Source organism: Leopardus geoffroyi, chromosome D4 (assembly GCF_018350155.1).
Source record: "Leopardus geoffroyi isolate Oge1 chromosome D4, O.geoffroyi_Oge1_pat1.0, whole genome shotgun sequence".
Taxonomy (NCBI): domain Eukaryota; kingdom Metazoa; phylum Chordata; class Mammalia; order Carnivora; family Felidae; genus Leopardus; species Leopardus geoffroyi.
Genome location: NC_059342.1, coordinates 76,575,032 through 76,596,316, shown reverse-complemented (window position 1 = coordinate 76,596,316; position 21,285 = coordinate 76,575,032). Strand labels below are relative to the sequence as shown.

Sequence of the window (21,285 nt, the reverse complement as noted above, 5' to 3'; positions counted from 1 at the left end):
TGGGTGTTAATCTTTGTGGACAGGAAATGCCAGCAAGGGTGACTGAAATTAAAACCTAGTACCTCATTTTTGGTCCTGAATGCAAGAGAAGTTGGAAACAGCTTCTCTGTCTGCTGGACTGGACAAGATTAGCTCAGCTCATCTAATGATGGAAAATAAATTATATAGCCAGTTGTCCCTATAGTATAGGATCTTCCAATTATGGAGCATTTAGCAGATGCCAGGCACACTCAGAAGAGCATTTGACTGAGGTCACTCAAGATTGGAGTCACCAGGGTACTTTTAGGGACCAGAGGGCTACGGGTCCAGGAAACAGGTGTTCCTGGTGAAACAGGAGCTGAAACATCTACAGAAGACCTTGCCTATCAGCTGAAGGGAGATTCAAAGTGTTATTGTTCTGGAAAACGCAGTTACTTATTTAAGCTGGGGAGTGATGATTGAGAAATACCACTTAGGAGGATGGTGTGGAGGAGACCTAACTGGAATTTGCAGGCTCCCGATGTGGCCATGAAGGGGTCCCATTCAGGACTCTGGAAACCGGGGTGGAGACGAAAAGACAAATTCAAGACAGGAAGGGAGAGAACTCACGTTTGATGAGTACCAGATTGCGTGCCAAATTCCGAAGTAGGACGTGCACTCCCAGGATCCAGTTGAAGCTTCCCAACAAATGCATAAGTGTAGGTGCTCTGCCCATTTAACAGATAAGGAGGTTGAGGCTCAGAGATGGTGCGTACCTTGTCCCAGGTCACAGAAGGAGGAGAGGAAGAGCTGGAGTTTAAAACTCATGTCGGTTGGAACTCTTTAAAATATAACCTGGCTGCCTGCCAGGGTGATTTTTTTTTTTTTTTTATCAGTGGCAGATCCTACTGGATAATAATAAACACAATGATGATGATGATTCCCGCAGTGTCAATAGTAATCGCAGCTAAGGCTTGCTGTGCAGTTGCCACATGAGCCACTTTGTTCTGAGCACTCTGTTCTGAGCACTCTGTTCTGAGCACTTTGCCCACGGTACCTCCTTCTATTCTCACACATCTACCAGGCGGATACTGACAAAAGTCCCATTTCACAGGTGGGCACAGTGAGGTTCAGAGAGACCATACAACTACTAATTGGCCAGACAAGACTTTGACACCCCCTCTGTGGTCTCTGACGCATGGCCCTTCTCGGAAAGTGGGAGGAGAGGGCTCAGTGGGACCCACCACCTCCTTGGCCATGACTGCCCTGTCGCTCTCTCCCCGAGCAGTGCCCCGAGGAGCTGAGGCCCATGAAGGACGGCTCCGGATGCTACGACCACTCCAAAGGCATCGACTGCTCGGACGGCTTCAACGGTGGCTGTGAGCAGCTGTGCCTGCAGCAGACGCTGCCTTTGCCCTATGATGCCACCTCCAGCACTATCTTCATGTTCTGCGGGTGAGTCTCTGTCCCCGAGGCCCTTCCCCTCGGTGGGAGATGCGGAAAAAAGGTCAGGAACTGCAGTCAGGCCAGACCGGGCCTGCCCGTCAACGAAATGGCCTTTCCGTGTCTGCTTTTTCAGCCCAAGAAGCAAAAGGCTTCTGCGGGGTATTGGGAAGAAGAAAGGAAGAAGCAAAATAAATAATTGATTAATTCTTATAATAGATGGAATCCGTGCTCAGGCGGTGTCTTAGGGTCAGGACTATGTTGTGCTGAAGCCCCCTGCCCCTTCTGCATCTCCCCTGCAGCCCTGGCCAGTGTAGCTTGGAGACCAGAGCAGGCGCCTTGAAAGTGTCACTGAGAGGGGCGCCTGGGTGGCGCAGTCGGTTGAGCGTTCGACTTCAGCCAGGTCACGATCTCGCGGTCCGTGAGTTCGAGCCCTGCGTCAGGCTCTGGGCTGATGGCTCAGAGCCTGGAGCCTGTTTCCGATTCTGTTGTCTCCCTCTCTCTCTGCCCTCCCCCGTTCATGCTCTGTCTCTCTCTGTCCCAAAAATAAATAAACGTTGAAAAAAAAAATAAAAAAAAAAGAAAGTGTCACTGAGAAACCAGGAGGTGTGTGCTTGAGAAAAAGCTTAGGCCACACTGTCTACCCCGTTTCTGCAGGGAGTTAGCAGTGCAAATTCAGGGATGGCCTCTCTATGCCCTAACGCCCTATCTGTAAGGATAATTAAGTGGAGGCGAGGAGGCGGAAAGGAAGCCGTGCAGGCAAATGCTAAGGACTCAGTGGAGTTTTGCAATGTGTCTGAGACCGAAAGAATGGGCACATTGGGACCAGCTTGCTGAGTAGCCTGGGACAAGTCCCTTTCCCTCTCTGGGCCGCAGTTTGACCACATGCAAAATGAGATCTTTGGCCGATGACGCCTAACATTTCATCCAGTTTACCTAGTTTTCCATCCGGAGGAGTGAATTGGGAATTACCTCTGTCATGGACGGCCTCCAGGGTAGGGCTTGATCCTCAGCTATTCCTCGAAAATGGCACTGTTTTTTTTCCCCTCTCTTCTTCAGTCTCTTTCTGGTGACATCTTCCTATTTAAAAATGTCCTCATCTTCTGGGGCGCCTGGGTGGCGCAGTCGGTTAAGCGTCCGACTTCAGCCAGGTCACGATCTCGCGGTCCGTGAGTTCGAGCCCCGCGTCAGGCTCTGGGCTGATGGCTCAGAGCCTGGAGCCTGTTTCCGATTCTGTGTCTCCCTCTCTCTCTGCCCCTCCCCCGTTCATGCTCTGTCTCTCTCTGTCCCAAAAATAAATAAACGTTGAAAAAAAAAAATTTAAAAAAATAAAAAAAAAATAAAAAAATAAAATAAATAAATAAATAAAAATGTCCTCATCTTTTGACATTCTGTGACTCAGAAAAATAATCCAGTGCTCGTGCAAGAATGTCTGTCATCGAAATATGCTCAGTGCTTTGCTAAGATCGGAAAACAGAATAAGGCATTTAGCAAGAGCCTGTTCGGTCCTACATATTATGCAAAAGGGGGTGGGGGAGCGTGTATGAGTTTGAACTCAGTGTAACAGAAAATTAATTTTATCTGCATGGTTCTCGTCCAGGGTTCTAGTTTTCCTCCTGGGACTTGCTTTAGGGTTTCCCCTTCTGCCTCAGTTACACTGGGGGCTGCAGGTGCCTTTGAGCAGGTGTTGCAATGGCTTGCTGCAGGCCCTAGATATGTATCAGCAAAATAAATAAGAAATAAATTAGTGTATGCAGACCTGAATTTATAGCTGTCTCTCCTCAGCTTAAGTGACTGCAGGGCAGTGTTGAGTAAATTATGCATGGGCTTAGATCTGAGGCTTGAATACAGAATCAGCCGTGTTCTTATCATTATTTTTCTCCCTGTGTACCTGGTGGTGGGGTGGTCTTTCTGTTGCAAAAAACAGCAGGAACAGCAGGTAGAGCAGTAATGGATTGTGACATAGCGACTGTCACCACCTTCCAGTGAAGCACACTGCAGAGGTCAAGGGGAATCGACAGACTCCGGTTCTCATCCAAGCTCCGGAGATAGCTCTCTCTTAGGCATTGGGCAAGTCTCTGAGAACCCCTGATCTTCAGTTTGCTCGTGTCTAAACTTTTAATATTTGCCCCAATATAAAGATGCTTGTGAAGAGTGCACAGTTACTTACTGTTTATTACTCCCTTAAGGGTAAGTCGTGTGTCCAAGGTCACATGGTTAGTAATGTAGCTCGCTGCCTCCTTGCTGCGTGACCATGAGCAAGTTACTCAACATCTCTGTGTCTCCCTTTCCTCCTGTGTAAAATAGGCATGATAATAGTATCTCTTTATGGAGTTGTGATGAGGACTAAAATGCATTACCTCACAGTTTCCATGAGTGTCTGTAAAGTGCTTCTGAACAGGGCCCTGCACAGAGTTGGCACTGTATGTATTTGTTAAATAAAATAATTACAGTGAATGATGAGTAGGGACAATAGCCCCTCACTTGCTCAGTGACTCGAGGTGTTTAAGTTCTTGGTTTTTACGTTTGTGAGACAGGATCACCTGACTTTCCCTATCAGGAAAAGTCTCTGAAAGTCTCTTTTTTTTTTAATTGAAGCAGAGTTGGGATACAAAGTTAGTTTCAGATGCACGCCATAGTGATCTGACATTTATATATGTTAGGGGACGCTCACCGCAGTAAGTGTACTTGTCATCTGTCACCATAGAAACTTAATACACTGGTACTGACTCTATTTACTATGTCGTACTTTGCAACCACATGAGACTAGGAGCTTGTTCCTCAAGCCCCTTCCCCTGTTTTGCCCCTGTCCTTCCCTGCCCCCGCCTCCCCGCAGGCAACCGCTAGCTTGTTCTCTGTATTTATGACTCTGTTTTTTTTTTTTTTGTTGGTGTTCTTTGTTTTGATATTTAGGTTCCACAGATCAGTGAAATCGTGTGGTGTTTTTCTTTGTCTGACTTATTTCCCTGAGCATAGTACCCTCTAGGTCCATCCATGTTGTCACAAATGGTAAGATTTCGGGGCGCCTGGGTGGCGCAGTCGGTTAAGCGTCCGACTTCAGCCAGGTCACGATCTCGCGGTCCGTGAGTTCGAGCCCCGCGTCGGGCTCTGGGCTGATGGCTCAGAGCCTGGAGCCTGTTTCCAATTCTGTGTCTCCCTCTCTCTCTGCCCCTCCCCCGTTCATGCTCTGTCTCTCTCTGTCCCAAAAAATAAATAAACGTTGAAAAAAAAAAAAAAAACAAATGGTAAGATTTCATTCTTTGTATGTGGCTGAGTGGTATTCCATGGTGTGTGTGTGTGTGTGTGTGTGTGTGTGTGTGTGTCTACATATACACACACCACATCTTTATCCATTCATCTATAACTTTTTAAAAAATGTTTATTTATTTTTGAGAGAGAGAAAGAGAGAGCGAGCACAAGTGGGGGAGGAGCAGAGAGAGACATTGACACAGAATCCGAAGCAGGCTCTAGGCTCTGAGCTGCCAGCACGGAGCCTGATCCAGGGCTCGAACTCATGGACCATGAGATCATGACCTGAGCTGAAGTTGGGCACTTAATGGACTGAGCCACCCACAAGCCCCTCCATTCATCTATTGATGACACTTGGGCTGCTTCCATATCTTGGCTATTGTAAATAATCCTGCAGTAAACATCGGGTGCACATATCTTTTCTGATTAGTGTTTTCATTTTCTTCAGGCTGGATCGTAGGGTAGTTCTATTTTTAAGTTTTTAAGGAACTCCATACTGTTTCCCATAGTGGCTGCGCCAGTTTGCATTCCCACCGACAGTGCACTGAGGTTCCCTTTTCTCCACATTCTTGCCAACACCTGTTATTTCCTGTCTTTTTGATACTAGCCTTAACAACAGATTTGAAGGGATATCTCATTGTGGTTTTGATTTACATTTTTCTGACATGCAGTGATATTGAAACAGTTTTTCATGAATCTGTTGGCCATTGGTACGTCTCCTTAGGGAATATGTCTATGCAGGTCCTCTGGCCATTTTTTGATTGGATTGTTTGTTGTCGTTGCTGTTTTTGATGTTGATATATCCAATAAGGGGTTAATATCCAAAATATAAGAAGAACTCTGAAAGTCTTAAATAAGAATGAATGGGCGGGAGTGTGCTGGCAGCTGTTGAAGCCCATCCAAATGCTGATAAACAGGACAAAAAAAGAAAATAAAACCCAGGTCTCCTAAAACCAACTACAGTGTCAACATGTTTTGAAGATTGCCTATTAAGGATGCAAATGAGAAGTTACCCACACTTGTTAGAAGCACTGTAAACAAAACAATGAAAGCCATTAGCAGGTACTTGTGAGAAAGTTGGTAGAGAGATGTAGCACCTAATTGAATTAAGCAAGGGAAACAAACCTTTGCTCAAGGAGACCTTCCAGACTGGATCAGAGCTCTGTGACCTTGCTGAGTTCCTTGGGTAGGCTCAGGTTCAATAAACCCCTCTGCAGCCAGGTGAGTCACAGCAGCTAACTTTTATGAAGTGCCTCTTCTGTGCCACGGCTGTGGTTAGTGCTTCGATTACAAGAGCCGGTTTTTAATTCTCCTAACAACTCTACAAGGGACGCACTATTATGATCGCCAGTTACCATCAAGAAAACCAGGCACAAAATAGCTCTGTGACTTTCCCAAGGTCACACATGGGGACCATGTGGGCATTAGGGCTCCAACTGAGGCTGTGTGGCTCTAGTCTCAGTCAGGACAGACCTGCTGTTATTCCCCGCCTCTGGCCACTTCTAGCTATGTGGTCTTAAGCAAGTCCCTAAACTTCCGTGAGCCTTTCCTTTTAAGTAGAATCAGATGCAGTTGTGAGGATTGAATGGAATTATGCATGCACAGAGGCCAGCATGCGTGAGCACCCAGCGAATGGCAGTTATGGCCAGTCTAATAGGTGTAAAGCCAGCTAATTTAATCACTTGGCGACGGAATTGTAGGTCTTCTTTACCACCCTATCTCCAGCACCTAGAACAGTGCCTGGCAATTAGTAGGTGCTCACATAATAATTGTTAAATGATGTTCTTCACTTAACATGGCTAAAGCAGTTGTCCCCAGCCCAGTCTTCCCAGCTGCAATTCCAGTTCTGTCCCTCTTCCTGAATGAGGCCTCTTCTTGGCCTGCGCATCTGGAATTTTGACAATGTTGTTCCATCTGCCTCTCCTCCTCCTCTGTACCATCAATCCCTACCCCTTGTCTGTGGCCATTTAGCTTAGCTCTGTTTCATCATCAAGACTCAGTGTGGATATAACCTTCTCTGACAAGTCTTCTCTGAGCCCCATGGGGTGCAGGAGTGAGAAGTGTAGTTACCCTGGAGCTGGGTAATAGAATACCTTGCCCTTTCAAGTGGATACTGCTTAAATATTGGCTCGGGATTTAGCAAGTGGGGTTAGGGCGTGCAAAGAAAGGACCTTTTTTCTTGTTTTATTTTGATTTGTATTTTTTTCATTTCGACCCACAAGACGCTCTTGCAAGGACTGTTTGGTAGCTTTGAATTCTAATTTATCCCAGTGATATCTGGACACCCTGCAGACTGGACCTCCTGCCAGCTTCCTTGATAGCCAGCCCCTGGTCTACACAACTGAGTAAAGTATCTTTCTCTGGGATCACACAGCACCCCAGTGCTTCTCTCTGTGGTCACCCCGTTGCTCTTTTGACTTACCTGCTTTCCTGTGTGGAAAAAGGACTGTGAAGTCTTCATGATCAGGGACTAGGTCGTAGTCACCTGGGTATCCCCATTGTCACTCCCCACTGTTTGCCCCAAGAACTTCTTCAAAACCGTAACCGTTGAATTAAGGAATTCATCTATCTAGGATTTCTTGCACCTACTCTATACCTGGCCTTTTATGGGATGCTGAGAACGCAAATAGGCATTGAGTTTGTACTCTGGGACAGAGGGGACACTGAGGACAGGTGGCTGAGCCTCACTTGGTCCTGATTGATGTTGATAGAGCAACAGGTACTAGCAGGGTAGAGAGAAGCAGGTGAATTTGAGAGAAGTTGAGAAGGTCATCAGAAACTGAGCTGAAGCATTTAGAATGAATCTTTACAGGTGAGGGAGCATCCCCAAGCAATTACAGGTTGCTTGGTTACCTAGCAACCAAGTTGGTATCTTTTGTGTGTGTGTGTTTATGATGTACTTCGTACATTCTTTGACAAGGACTTAATATTATCCACATAAATCCAACCTATTTAAAAAAACATGTCATATAAAGTTAGGACTGACTGGAGCCATGTGTAAGGATAGAGAGAGAAAATGGTTGCAGGAGCCTGAAATGGGGGCATTACTCAACTGGAGATAAATTTAGCTCTTTGCTTCTTGGCAACTGAAGTAAACAGAAAAGGCAAAACAAACAACCCCCTCCCCCAAACATATGGTGGATTATATAGTAGTCCTGGCTTGACAAAAGGAAGGTTGTGTTTTTTGTTGTTTTATTGTGTTTTGTTTGTTTCAGGGGGTAAACACCTTTTCCTGGCATAATTTGCTAAGAGAGATGTTCCCTGTATATATATTTTTGTTCCCTGTATTTTTAAATAAGAAATGGTGATCAAGGTCATTAATATTTTTTGAAGTTTCAAGTATTTCTCAGATCTTTCAGAGGAGGAAACCGTGGCCCAGAAGGATCTCACAGCCATTTAGGAGGTAAAGTTGGGACAGGAGATAACCCAAGCGTCTCTCTTCAAATTTGAATGTGATTTCAATGTAATTTTATTAACAATGTAATGAAAATGTGTTTAAAAATCTGGGCCGAAAGAGCACGTCTAGCCACACATCCTCTCTAGGAGTGGAAAACGCTGACCTCCAGACGGAAGATAGTGATCTTAATTTTGACTTTCAGTAACTGGTTGGAGAGGTGTGGGATGTGTTTATTCAGCACTTGTTTTGTTTTGGTTTCTGACTTTTAGGTTAGGGTCTGCATTTTCACCTCTGTGACTTCTGATCGAAGAAACGGGATTTTACCTCCCATAGTTAGCACAGAACATCCACATACCAGGTTCTCGGCAGACATCACAACCTTATGCTCCCGGCTGCTTGAAGTATTTTGCAAAAGCTCAGGTGTAAAACATATTCAGACATTTGACTGAAGCACACAGAGTTCATCCATTCGTTCAGAGAGGTTTTTCCACTGTGGGATCTGTGAAACATGAGTCCCATATGCAGCTGAAAGGCAGAAAAGGGTAGCTCAGTGGTCACATTCCTATGTGGATGGGAAATTGTACTCTATAACTGCCTTTAAGGTTCATGGTGCACCTGAGGATTGTAAAGGCTCTGACAAGTCCCGCGGTGGTGATATATCATAATTCACTGGTTCTAAAGTGCCCACATTTTCCACTTTCTAACATCTCTGAAATCAGGATGCATTTTACTATCAATGCTTTGAAAGATTTTTTTTAAATGTTTTTCTTAGTGTTAGGTGACATGCTAATGTTTCTCACAAGTGTTGAGGGTCTTAGAGTAGATACATCATTATATAAGTTAACCAGAATTCCCCCATGGAATTCTGTTTCCTTTCCTTTCCTTTCCTTCTTTCCTTCTTTTCTAAAGAATACCCTTGGGTACCTTACATTCAAAATGGCTTTTCTGGAAACTCAATCTTTCCCTTGAGTGAAACCTTCAGATGGAGACCACCCTGAAAACAGTTTTACTAATCTTTATTTTGGTTAATGTTGAGACAGTCCCAAGGGCCTTCATGAGAAAGGCCCCCATGATATTGGATTGTAGGGTTCCTGTGGCTCAGGACCTTACCTTCTAGGCCACAGAGAGTCATGGTCCGGACAGCCCCAGGGTGGGATTCATTTCAGGGGTCCGATTCAGTAAGGCTGGACGGCACCTGCTACGGTCTTGTCTTGTGGTGGGATACTCAGATTCAGCCCTGACGTTGGTCCAAGTCAGTGTTGTATGCCGTTCCTTGAGCTCTTCTGACCTTACATTTTCTATGTTTTTACATTCCCAGCCCCCCCCCCTCCAGGATCTGATTCTTTTTGCCATTTAAAGAAAAAAATTTCTAGTCTGTGCATTGCCATCTATAATTTTATAGGCTCCACAAACCGTTGAGGAATGAATGAATAACTGAGCAAGTAAATACATGAATAAATAAACACCCTGCTTGGAGAATCTGTGTAAATGCCATACCTCTCTATGGTCCCAGATTCCTCTTTTGAAAGACAAGCAGATTGGAAATAGTCATTTGGGCTGAAATGAAATGAGTACTGGATGAGGGGTAAGAAGATCCAGGTCAAGGTACTGGTTTTTCCAAAGTGCTGGTATGATCTTGGTTGTGGAATTTTCAAGTGCCAGCCTCGAGGTCCTTGGTGGCTGTGTTGGAATGAAACTCCCCATCTCGTGATGTTGCTGTAGGGATTAAATAAAACATGCTCTTGGCCAAACACGTATAGGTTTTATGGTACAATCTCTAAAGGCCCATCTAGTTCTAGTATTCTCTATAATGTGATAGGTGTGTTAAGGGTAACACATTCATTGCCTACAGCTAAAATGCCCAGTTTGTATCTTTGTACTTATTTTATGGTTTTCATTTTGGCATATGTATAAATATAGTTCCATGCAGATCTTGGCTGGTTTCCTGTGAGCCTACACTCTTTAGAATTTCTGTAAGAAAATCTCCCAGACGACAGAATGTTCTAAAGAAACTGTATAATTATGTCGCATGGAAAAAAAAAAAAAAAAAACAACTAAACAGACCTTTGCATAAATCATCCATCTTGTGCCCTGAGGTGGCTTGGGGGAGAGAGTTTCTCATGTTTCAAAACTCAGAGGATCATTTACCTCTGAGTCCCTATGTTTTTATGAGTCTCTGTTTTTTTCCCCTCCCCGCATCTCTAAGTGTCTTACTAAGCATACCCCAAACCTTTTATCTCCCCTCCTTCCTCTCCTGTTGAGCCACAATCCTTTCCTACCCCCAGACAAAAATAAATAAATAAATAACCATGAACCTACAGGTGTAATATGGCTAAAATTTCTCTCTCACCCACACATACACACACACACACACACACACACGTGGCACACACACACTCATACACATGCTTTGAAATATGAACTCCCAGGTCTGCTTCCTAGCACCACGGTAAACAAGGTGTATCTCCATGGGCAAGTCACTTACCGGTTTTCTCATCTGAACATGAGCAATGCCTCCCTGCTACGGTCTTCCTTTAGTTTCCTGATGCTTTGATGATGAATTGCCACAAACGTAGTGGCTTAAAACCTCACAGATTTATTATTTACACCTGTGGAAGTCACAATTCCTAAAACTGAGGCATCAGCAAGATTCTTAAGGCCAGAGGAACAGTCTGTTTCTATCTGTTTCTCCTCTGACTCCACACTATATCTCCTTCTCTGACTCTGACACATTTGTCTACTTCTTATGCTCTTATAAAGACCCCCTTTTAAAAAATGTTTTTTAATGTGTATTTACTTTTGAGAGAGAGAGAGAGAGAGAGAGAGAGAGAGAGAGAGAGAGAGAGAGAATCCAAAGTAGGCTCCAGGGCCCGAGCTGTCAGCACAGAGCCTGATGCAGGACTCGAACTTACCAAGTGTGAGATCATGAGCTGAGCCCAAGTCAGATGCTTAACCAACTGAGCCACCCAGGCACCCCTTTTTAAAAATTTTAATGTTTGTTTATTTATTTATGAGAGAGAGAGGGAGAGAGAGAGTCAGAATCTGAAGCAGGCTCCAGGATCCAAGCTGTCAGCACAGAGCCTGACATGGGGCTCGAACCCATGAACCGTGACGTGAGATCATGACCTGAGCCAAAGTCGGATGCTTAACCAACTGAGCCACCCAGGCTCCCCTTATAAGGACCCTTTTGATTACATTGAGTCCAACTAGATAATCAAGAACAATCTTCCCACCTCGAAAGTCTTAATCATACTTACAAAGTTCCTTTTGCCATGTATGGTAACATATCCATAGGTTGTAAGGACCTATGGTTGTTAGGACACAGACATTTGGGGGGCACCATTATTCTACCTAATTCAGGTTGTAATAAGGAGCAGGTCAGTTTGTATATAGGGAAATATTCCACTAGACTGGAATCTTAACTGTAGGGCTGAGCTTTGCGTGTATGTGTGTATGTATGTATGTGTATATATGTACATGTATATATGTGTGTGTATATATGTATATGCATAAGAATATAAATACACAGGCATACATATGTATATAATGTACATATTTAACTTGAACTGTAATAATTATGTATACACTTATCTATTTAAAATACATGAATGCTATATGTATGGATATATCATTTATCAAGAGCAGTGTTGCAATGGCACCATATGTTTCACATTGTCTATTACACGACAGATACTATTTTGTCCTTTAGGTAAGTTATGTCGGTTCTCACATAAGCTCTGTGGTAAGGATAACTTTTATCCCCATTTAATAGATTGTGTCACTGAGGCCTACAGAAGTTAATAGATTGTATCAGGGTCATATGGCTGATAAGGGGCATAGCTTCCCTTTGAACCCAGGTTTAATTAGATACAAACTCTGAGCTCCACACCTCCGTCTCCCTTAAGTAAGGGAGCATGAAATCTCAGTAAATTCACCGAAGTAGAAATTATACAAGCTATATTCCAGAATACAATGCAATAATATTACATATTAACAGCAGTCTAGTTAGCAGATGCATCGGTCTACTCGAGAATTTTTTTACATTTAAACAACTAAACCTCCTAAGTAACACTCGAGTAAGGAGAAAAATCAAACTTAAATGACCACGTCCTTAGAAATGAGTAGGAGCAGGCAGACTGTATATTCACATTCATGGAACATGGGCAAAGCAGTCAGAGCTCCGTGTCATGTATTGAGAAGCAAGACAGATTGAAAATAAACAAATAAGCATTCAAATCAAGAAGCCAGAAAAAGAATTATAAAACAAAGTCAAAGAAAGCAGCAGGAAGGAATTAATACAAATAAAAGCTGAAATAAATGAAATAGGAGAAAAAAAGGAGCCTCATCAATGAAATGCAAAAGCCTTTTGAAATGAGAGAGGGAGAGAGAACACAAGGACGTTAGGAATGAGCTAGAGACATACCCATAGAAGCACAGAAGATAAAGCAAATTTAATGAGAATACTGTGTACAACTTTATATCAATAAATTTGCAAGTCTTGATAAAATGCATTATTTTCTTGGAAAATATAAATTACCAAGTTTCACTCATGATGGTGTAGAAAATCTAAACAGACAGATAACATAAAATAAAATGATCAGAGAGCTAAATATCTACAATTGAAAAGAAGTCATGAGCTCATGGGTTTTATAGGCAGGTCCTATCAAATCATTAAGGAATGCACAACCACTCTCTTATATAAACTGAACCAGAGAAAGAAAATAAAATGGCTGTTTTCTAATTTATTCCAAAATCCTAGCATAGTTCTAATGCCCAAACGAGGCAAATATATACTCATCCATTTAGAAAAATCTGGTACGTGTATTAGAACTGATGAGCTTCTTATGTGGCACGGTGAAAAATCAACTTACAGAAATCAGTAATAGCTTTCCTCAATATCAGCAGTTTCTACTAGAAAATATAAGGGAAAACATAAGTGAAAACCTGATCCTACTTCTGTAATGGAAAAGGATGTAATGATAGCAGTGACCACTGGCTGTAAGTTTGGGGACACCGAATTCCAGACATATCTCATTTAATCTTCACAGTGGCTCTTTGAGGTGAGTACTTCTTTATAGGTAAGCAGAGCAAGTACAGAGAGGCTAAGCATTTTGTCCAAGGCCACACAGCTAATGGGAGACAAAATCAGGATTTGGCCCCTGGTGATCTGCATCTAAAATGCACGTCTGTATCCTGTGGAACCCTGCATACTGTACCCATACGTAAGAATAAGCCCCGAGAAGACGTTTACAACCAGAAGTCTAAAACTTCAGAGAAGGCTTTAAAGGAACGCTTAATATATAAACCAGAAAGGGAGGGAGGCAAACCATAATAGACTCCTAAATACTGAGAATGAACTGAAGGTTGATGGGGGTGTGGGAGAGGGGAAAGTGGGTGATGGGCATTGAGGAGGGCACCTGTTGGGAGGAGCACTGGGTGTTGTATGGAAACCAATTCGATAAGAAATTATATTTCATATAAAAAATTAAGTTTTGATTGTAATAAAAGGTGTTTGAGCCACACTGGTTTTGGAGACTTTAAAAATCTAAATAACAGGAAAACAGTGTTTACAAAAAATAATAAAAAAAATTAAAAGACATTAAAGGAACACTTAATAAATGGAGATGCAAACTATTTCTGAATTAGAAAACTCACAACTGTAAAGATCCTAGGATAAGATCAGCTGTGTTGCTGTAACAAATGAAGCCTCCCAAGCCGGAAACGTGTACACAAAAGTTTATTATACGCTTTTCATGCAAGATCCATTGTGATTGAGGTGAACTTCTCCAACTGCAAGTATGCATTTCGATCACATGCTCTCCAAACTTGCCATAGCAAGAGAAGAGGGGGCTTGAGAATCAGACAGGATGTTTTGAAGGTCTGAGTCTGGCAGCAGCTTGCATCACATCAGCACAGATTCCATCATTCAGAATCCTGTCACGTGGCCCCTCTGGCCCACCTGCAGGGGAAGCTTGGTTGTACAGTCTATGGTACACATCCAGAAAGAGGACCCAGTGTAGCGAACGGAAGACATTGTCTCTGCCACAGTTGGTGGTGGTGCCCAACATAGAGTTGAGTCTCAATAGGTATTTCTTACAGGGGAACATTTTTTTTTAAATTCCCCCCACATTGGTCTACAAATTCAATGTGATATCACCCAAAATTCTACTAGGGTTTTATGTGGAATTTGACAAGTCAAAATTAAAATTCATTTGAATGGGAAAATAATAAGACGAGTGAGGAAGTTTTGAGATAGAAAATTAGTGTTTACAATGGGGAGGAGACTTACTTGACTATATCCAGACCACGCCTCAAAGCTACAGTAATTCAAGTAGTATATAATCTTTTTCATGTTTTTTCTATTTCTGAGAGAGGGAGAGGGAGAGAGAGAGAGAGAGAGAGAGAGACAGAGGCAAAGAGAGAGGGAGACAAAGGATCCAAAGCAGGCTCTGCCCTGACAGCCGAGAGCTTGATGTGGGGTTCAAACTCATGAACCCTGAGATCATGACCTGAGCTGATGTTGGATGCTCAACTGACTGAGCCACCCAGGAACCCCTCAAGTAGTATAGAATTATTGCAGGAAAATACAGACAGCTAAATAGGAAAAATTCCAACCATGTATACATGGCATACATAGTGATTTAGTATATGACAAAATAGTATTTTACATTAGTTAGTGAACAGATGGACCCTTCAGGTAATGGTTACTCATTTTGAAAATAATGAAGTTAAAATAACCACTCACATCATGCACAAAATTAAATCCATACAGATTAAACAACCAAAGATTTTTAAAAACCTATATAAATACTAGAATAATATATAGAAATGTGTTTTATCATCTGTCGCTTCCTAAGCATTGCACCAAATTCAGAAGCAGTTAAGGACCAGGATAGAGAGGTTATAAGATATCAAAAGTAAGGTTAAAACACAAGTACAGAATGAAAGAAAATTTCAATATGTATGAAAGGAGAAGGAGAACTCCAGAAAATATGCAAAGCATACGTAAGCCAATAAGGAAAAAGACAAGAATCACAATAGGAAAATGGTTAAAGCACATGGATGGACAACCTATAGAAGGAGAAATACACATGGCCATGACATCAAAAGGTGGGGAAGCTCAGCAGTAATCAGGGAAATGCCAAGCAAAACAAAAATGAGTTTTTTTCCAATCCCATATTGGTGATAATGAACATGAAAGTTATGGGGAAATGGGCTTTCTCAATCATCAGTGATAGGATTGTAGACTGGTAGAGCCCCAACAGACAGCCATTATTAAATCTACCAAAATTTTTAAATTCATAAACCACTGACCCAGCAATCCTTTTTCTAAGATTTTTTTAGTAGAAACACATACATGTACAGAATGATATATGTACAAAGATCTTCATTATGATACCATTTGCAATAATAAACAGCTATAAACAACCAAAATGCTCATTAATAAAGATTAGCTAAAGGCATTATGGTACATTTATACCGTGCAATGCCAAATAGCCATCAGAAAGATAGATCTATATGAATACTGGTTTGAAAAGATCTCTAAGAAATAGTATTAAGTACAAATGCATATCTTATAATAATGTATGGTGTACTTACGAGTTTATTATGAAAAATTTATATATATAATATAATTATATGCGTAATATTGTATTTATAAATGTATTTTTAAAAACCTAGAAGAATACATAATAGTTAACAATGATGACTACTGATATTAAGTAAAAATATGTGAGGAGTGGAAATGAAGAACTCTATAGACTTTGATAATGTTTAATCATTTATAACAAGAGTATATTTATTCACAGGTGCATGCGTGTGTGCGTGTGTGTGTGTGTCTGTGTGTGTGTATAAAGAGAGGAAGCTCTACTCCAGTAAACCATTTCTCATATTTGCTGGGAACCTCCTGGGAATAGATGGCTGGAACTAGACTTCATTAGGAACTTACCATATACCCTGTGCATTCATGTAACTCATGTCATGTGTACTCCACCTTTATCAAGGGAGAGTTACTTACATTTAACAAATGCAAAAAGAAGAGGGGATAGACTTGATGAAGGCACCAGGACAGGCCTTCTTCCAACAACCTTCTGCTGTACTTGGGCAGAAGCATGTAGGAAGGACAGTTGGTGCATCTGTTCAACACACTAGAGGTGATAAGAGAACAAGGGAAGAGTGACAGCTTGCTTTATGCAGGAGACATTCCTGGCTTTTCACTAGAGTGATCTTGAGTCAGCGTTTCAGCTCTTCCTATTTGCTTCCTGCCTTCAGTTGAGTTCCACATGTCTGGCATCAGCTACTGGTTCTTTCAACCTAGGAATATTTTCTTCCCAAACCATCGCATAGAGCCTCTCCCTTCTTCTGTATGAGTTTCTGAGTCTCTCTGCAGTCAGAGTCAATAGATTTTCACAAATAAGAGCTTGCCTGCTTTCTACTGCCTCTAACTGGCACAGCCTTACCCAGGGTCATTTCATGCAAGTAGAAACAACTGGATTTGGAGAAGACAAGTGTAGAGAAAGGTCCCTTTGTTGCTAAAAAGACTCAAATTTGAATGCCACTTTGCCTCTTGCTTACAGTGTGACCTGCTTTACTTGTCTCCTCATTTTGATTCTGGGTAAAGCAGGAATGATGAAATTAACTTGTTTCATGGCCAGAAAATAAATATACAAGAAGCACCTGGGTGGCTCAGTCAGTTAAGTGCCCAACTCTTGATTTCAGCTCGGGTCATGATCTCAGTGTCATGGGGTAGAGCCCTGCGTCGGGCTCTGTGCTGACAGTAGGCTTAGCATGGAGCTTGCTTGGGATTCTCTCTCTAACTCTCTCCGGCTTGTGTTCTCTCTTTGTCTCTCTCAAAAAGAAACATTTAAAAGTAGAAATATATGAAATTTCCATGGAAAGTGTCTGCTCAATAAACACCACCATTTCCATCATTACTGTAATTATTTTGCGAAGTACCTTTCAATTCCTCTTTTTGCAGCCAATGTATCCAAGGATGTTATAGCAGCCTAATGAATTAATATAGGGTAGGAGTTTCTACCCCATTCTACAGATGAGGAAATTGAAGATCAAAGAAGTTAAATGACTTGCTGGGGTTCACATAGGTCCAAAGGAGCAAAGATGATATTTATACAAGTTTTTTCAGTTGAGCAGCCTATTCTCTTGTGTGTCTTATCTCTTATGTGCATCCTTTTCCCAGTGCATAGCCAAAGGCCATGAACATGTAAAGACTAAAAGAGTTCCCATTTCTGGATTGATTTTTCAGGAGCTGAGACCTCTGTTTCCTCCTCTTCCCCATGCCTAAGAGATTCCTTTTTCACTACAAACATCCCCAGATTGCAAATATTATTTCCACACCCCATTCAGATGCCTATTTAGTCCACAGAGGAGGACCGGTTTAGTCCCTGACTCAAAGGCATGTCAAAGGCCCTTCTGCTGTTAGGATTGGGTAGTTAGAGGTCAACAGAGACTAGGTATATTGCTAATTGAGCAGAAGCAGCGACTGCAGTGAGCTGTCCGTGGTCCTGGAAGGATCACCTCTGAGTTACAAGGGCAATAACAACCTTGTTTTTGCTACAGTCTTCAACCTTGGTCGACAGATACACTGGGAATAGATTCTGGTTTGAGAAACTAGTTGATAATTCCCTGTGAATTGGTCTGTCATGCTTTTTAAAGTCTGCGTGTTCATGGAAAACAGTTTTTAAATTTGCTTTGTGCATAGATGTGCACTCTGGTTTCCCCCTCGACTCCTCCAAAATGTCACAAATGACTTTCCCTGAATTTACCAATTTGCAGGATTAATGTGCTTCTCTCTAGACACCTGTGCCCTAGATAGATTCCAGCCAGAATAGCTGTCTCCATTCCTAAACTCTGACCTGTTTTGCAGGCAAAGGAGGCCTTGGTTTTAGGTCATCCACAATGGGGGCATCCAGCATGCGGAGCTAACTCTCGGCTCTGTTTTATTGTGCAGTTGTGTGGAGGAATACAAGCTGGCTCCTGATGGAAAATCCTGCCTAATGCTCTCAGATGTCTGCGAGGGCCCCAAATGCCTCAAACCCGACTCCAAATTCAACGACACCCTCTTTGGAGAGATGCTACATGGTTACAACAACCGGACCCAGCATGTGAACCAAGGCCAAGTCTTCCAGATGACCTTTAGGTATGGGCAGATACTCGCACTTCACTGGTTGGATCACTGACCCAAAATCTGGGCAGGGGGCAGAAGCCATGGGCACCATGGGATTGAGCTTTGTTAGACTGGCCAGTATCTTTGTAGGCTTATTGATGCCTAGCCAATGAAGTGTTACAAGTTAGCAAAATTCATTCCATGAGGTTCCTTTTCCACTGACCTAGCCTTTATTTATCCTGCCCTTCCATTTTTCTAACTCTATCCACATATTTTTAATTCAGCCTTAAATCATCCTATAAGTACAGTTAATGGAATTTTAAAATGTTTAAATTAATCTTTCAGTCTATTAAAAAATAAGTATCCTATGTAGGCTATTCAGGCAGTTAAAAAATAAAGACATTTAATGAAGTAGAAAATAAAATTCCCATCACCCAGAAATATCCAGAATTAACATTTTCTTGAACATTCTTAAAACTCCTCTCTCCCTCTCTCTATCTACACACACACACACACACACACACACACACACACACACTAAATCTCAGTAAAGCTGTTTAGAAATTGCTGTTTTTTTGCTCAACAAAATGTCAAAGACCTCTTTCTCTGTTAATAAATATAGAGGTACCTACAAAATTAAAAGATAAGACCATTCTCATATAAGAGCAAACAGAATGAGGATTGAGTTGGCCAAATTATATGAAGATTAGACATGCAGCATCATTATGAAAGCCTCCCTGAGAGATTTGAAGAAGCAGGATTTATCATGTCTCACAATCTGAAGAATCAAAAGATGGTAGAATGAGAAGCATTGTTCTATGTATAAAGAATGATTATCTTTAAAAAAAACAGTACTTTTATACAGTTTTGCATGAAAATGTAATAGGATATTATCACATGGCAGGGTTCACCCTAGCATTTTGAGGTCATGTCAACAAAAGTCAGAATTGGGAAGAAATATCACCATTATAATCATTATCATCCCCATTCCATCATCTAATTAATAATAGTAGTGGTTATAGTAGGAGTGGTAATCATGACCACTATTTATTAAGAAATACTCCATGTCAAACTCTTTACCAAGTATGTTTAGTATTAATAATAATAACAGTAATGATGATGATGGTGGTGATGATATTAACTCAGCACACGCTGAGGGCATTCTAAGCACTTGCCATCTATTAACCATCTATTAATTTATGTGATCCTCACAATGGCCCTGAGAAGCAGGGTCTATTTTCATCCCCTTTATACAGAAGAAAAATGGAAATGTTAAGTGATTCTCCCTGATATCCCTTCTAGGAAGTGAGAGAGCCAGGATAATACCATTTTAGCTTCATTATTAACACCCTGGGAGGCACCATAGCCTCCATTTTGCAGCTGATATGTCAACGCCGGAGAGGTAAAGTGACTCTCCCAAGGTCACCAGTGAGAGGCAGAGCAAAGAATCAGGTGTAAATCTGGCTGACTCCAAAGTCTTGCTCTTGTCTTTTCATCCAGTATACCTTGTCACTCCCTGGTTTGTAGAACAAGCATGGGAATGTGAACCCCCTAAAACCATTCACCTGTGTAGTTATCACAGCTGCTTGAGCACCTACTGTTTTCCAAGTACCATGCTGGTTACTTGAGATACAATGAAAAGTAAGATAAAAGTGGCCTGAGATCCTCTGGTGTCTAGGTGTAGTGTGTGGGCATACATGTGTGCGTGTGTGTGTGTGTGTGTGTGTTTGTAATCTTATGTACTTATTTAATTTGTGGCAAGTACTGTTGAATGAAGATATAGTGTTCCAAGATAGCAATTAACAGTAGGCTCTAATTTAGTTGGAGCAGAATAGTGGGTGTGCATCTATTGGATTAGAAAGCAATAATAAGACTTGGGAGTCTACTTTTCAGATGAAGTGTTATTTAACTAATACCTGGAAAATGAGTGAGAGTTAGCATTGGGAAAGATTTCAAGCAGAGACAGATGTTCTAAGAAGGAAAAAAAAACGCCTTTGGCTTTAAGATAGGAAGAAGTCTGGTGTGGTTTTGGCTGAGAAAGTAAGGGAAGAGTTGTGGGAGGTGAAGCCAGAGCAGCACGTAGTGGCAGATCATGGGGGTCTTGCTGGCCAAGTCTTTATTCTAATAGTAAATGGGAGAACTGATAAAGGGTTAAAAGAGTGGTTGTATTACATTGTTCAACCTCATAGTGACTGCATGGGAGGTAGGTTGCAAAGAGGGTGGCATGGGAAAGTGTGAAATGGGGGCTTAGTTGGGGGTATATTTTGGAAGTCACGTGAGAGTGTTGGTGGCTTCAACCGGGATAATGGGAACAGTTAGGAGAGAAAGGGGGATATTGGAAGATATTTAGTTGAAAGGCATAATGCCCAATGGCCAGTGAGCAGTTGTAGGCAGAAGAGAAGGTCAAGCAAGGGATGACTTAAGGGTAATAGTAGTGACTGGTAGCCACACAGCAATTTGGTAGCAGAGTTGAGTCCTTCAAATCCCAGTGAAGTTTCCTTTCTACTATGCAGAGGCTCAAACAGCAGCTGAATGCTACTTTGTTGGAAAAATCTGAGAGACTTAAGGATAATGCAAATGAACTACTCAATACTGGGACTCACAATGCTAACTTTCTGTAGTTTTAATACTTTATGAAACTTCTGTTTTGAGTACCCTGATAGGTAAAATAATGCTGTGTGGTATCCAAAAGAAAGAAATTGTTCCTTGTTTTTTGAGAAGGGAATTTACAAGCTCGCACAATGACATACACAATCGACAAAAATATATGAATATTTAATTTGCAAAGCAGTATCCCAGTAGTTTTCAAAGAATTTCTTTGTGAAGCCTTTTGAGAAGAATTAGAAGGAACGATAAGGGGTTTCTCAGAGGATGAGGCTTATGAATTGGGGTTTGAAGTGATAGCAAAGAAAAGTACTTCTTGGGAGGGATAAGAGTTGGAAGGGCATTTTCTGGTCGAGGAACGAGTCTGCAGATGGACAGATAAAGATAAGCAGGGGTGGGGACTCAGCAGAACAGGTCTCCACATAGACCCGGCTCCAAATCCTGGTCCCGCCCATGACAAGCATAGTCATCTCATCACTTTCCAGCCACTGTGATGGACCCATTGTATGTT

The 21,285-nt window shown here is 41.9% G+C and overlaps 1 protein-coding gene across 4 annotated transcripts in view; it reads left to right on the top strand.

Moving 5' to 3' along the window:
* Positions 1 to 21,285, top strand: part of ASTN2 (astrotactin 2) — an 879,885-nt gene that overhangs the window by 552,846 nt on the left and 305,754 nt on the right. For all 4 annotated transcript variants that reach the window (XM_045469026.1, XM_045469024.1, XM_045469025.1 and 1 more), the window contains 2 exons: positions 1,247 to 1,413; positions 18,015 to 18,203. In XM_045469026.1, the coding sequence (XP_045324982.1) occupies positions 1,247 to 1,413; positions 18,015 to 18,203 (356 nt within the window). The remainder of the gene's footprint in view (positions 1 to 1,246; positions 1,414 to 18,014; positions 18,204 to 21,285) is intronic.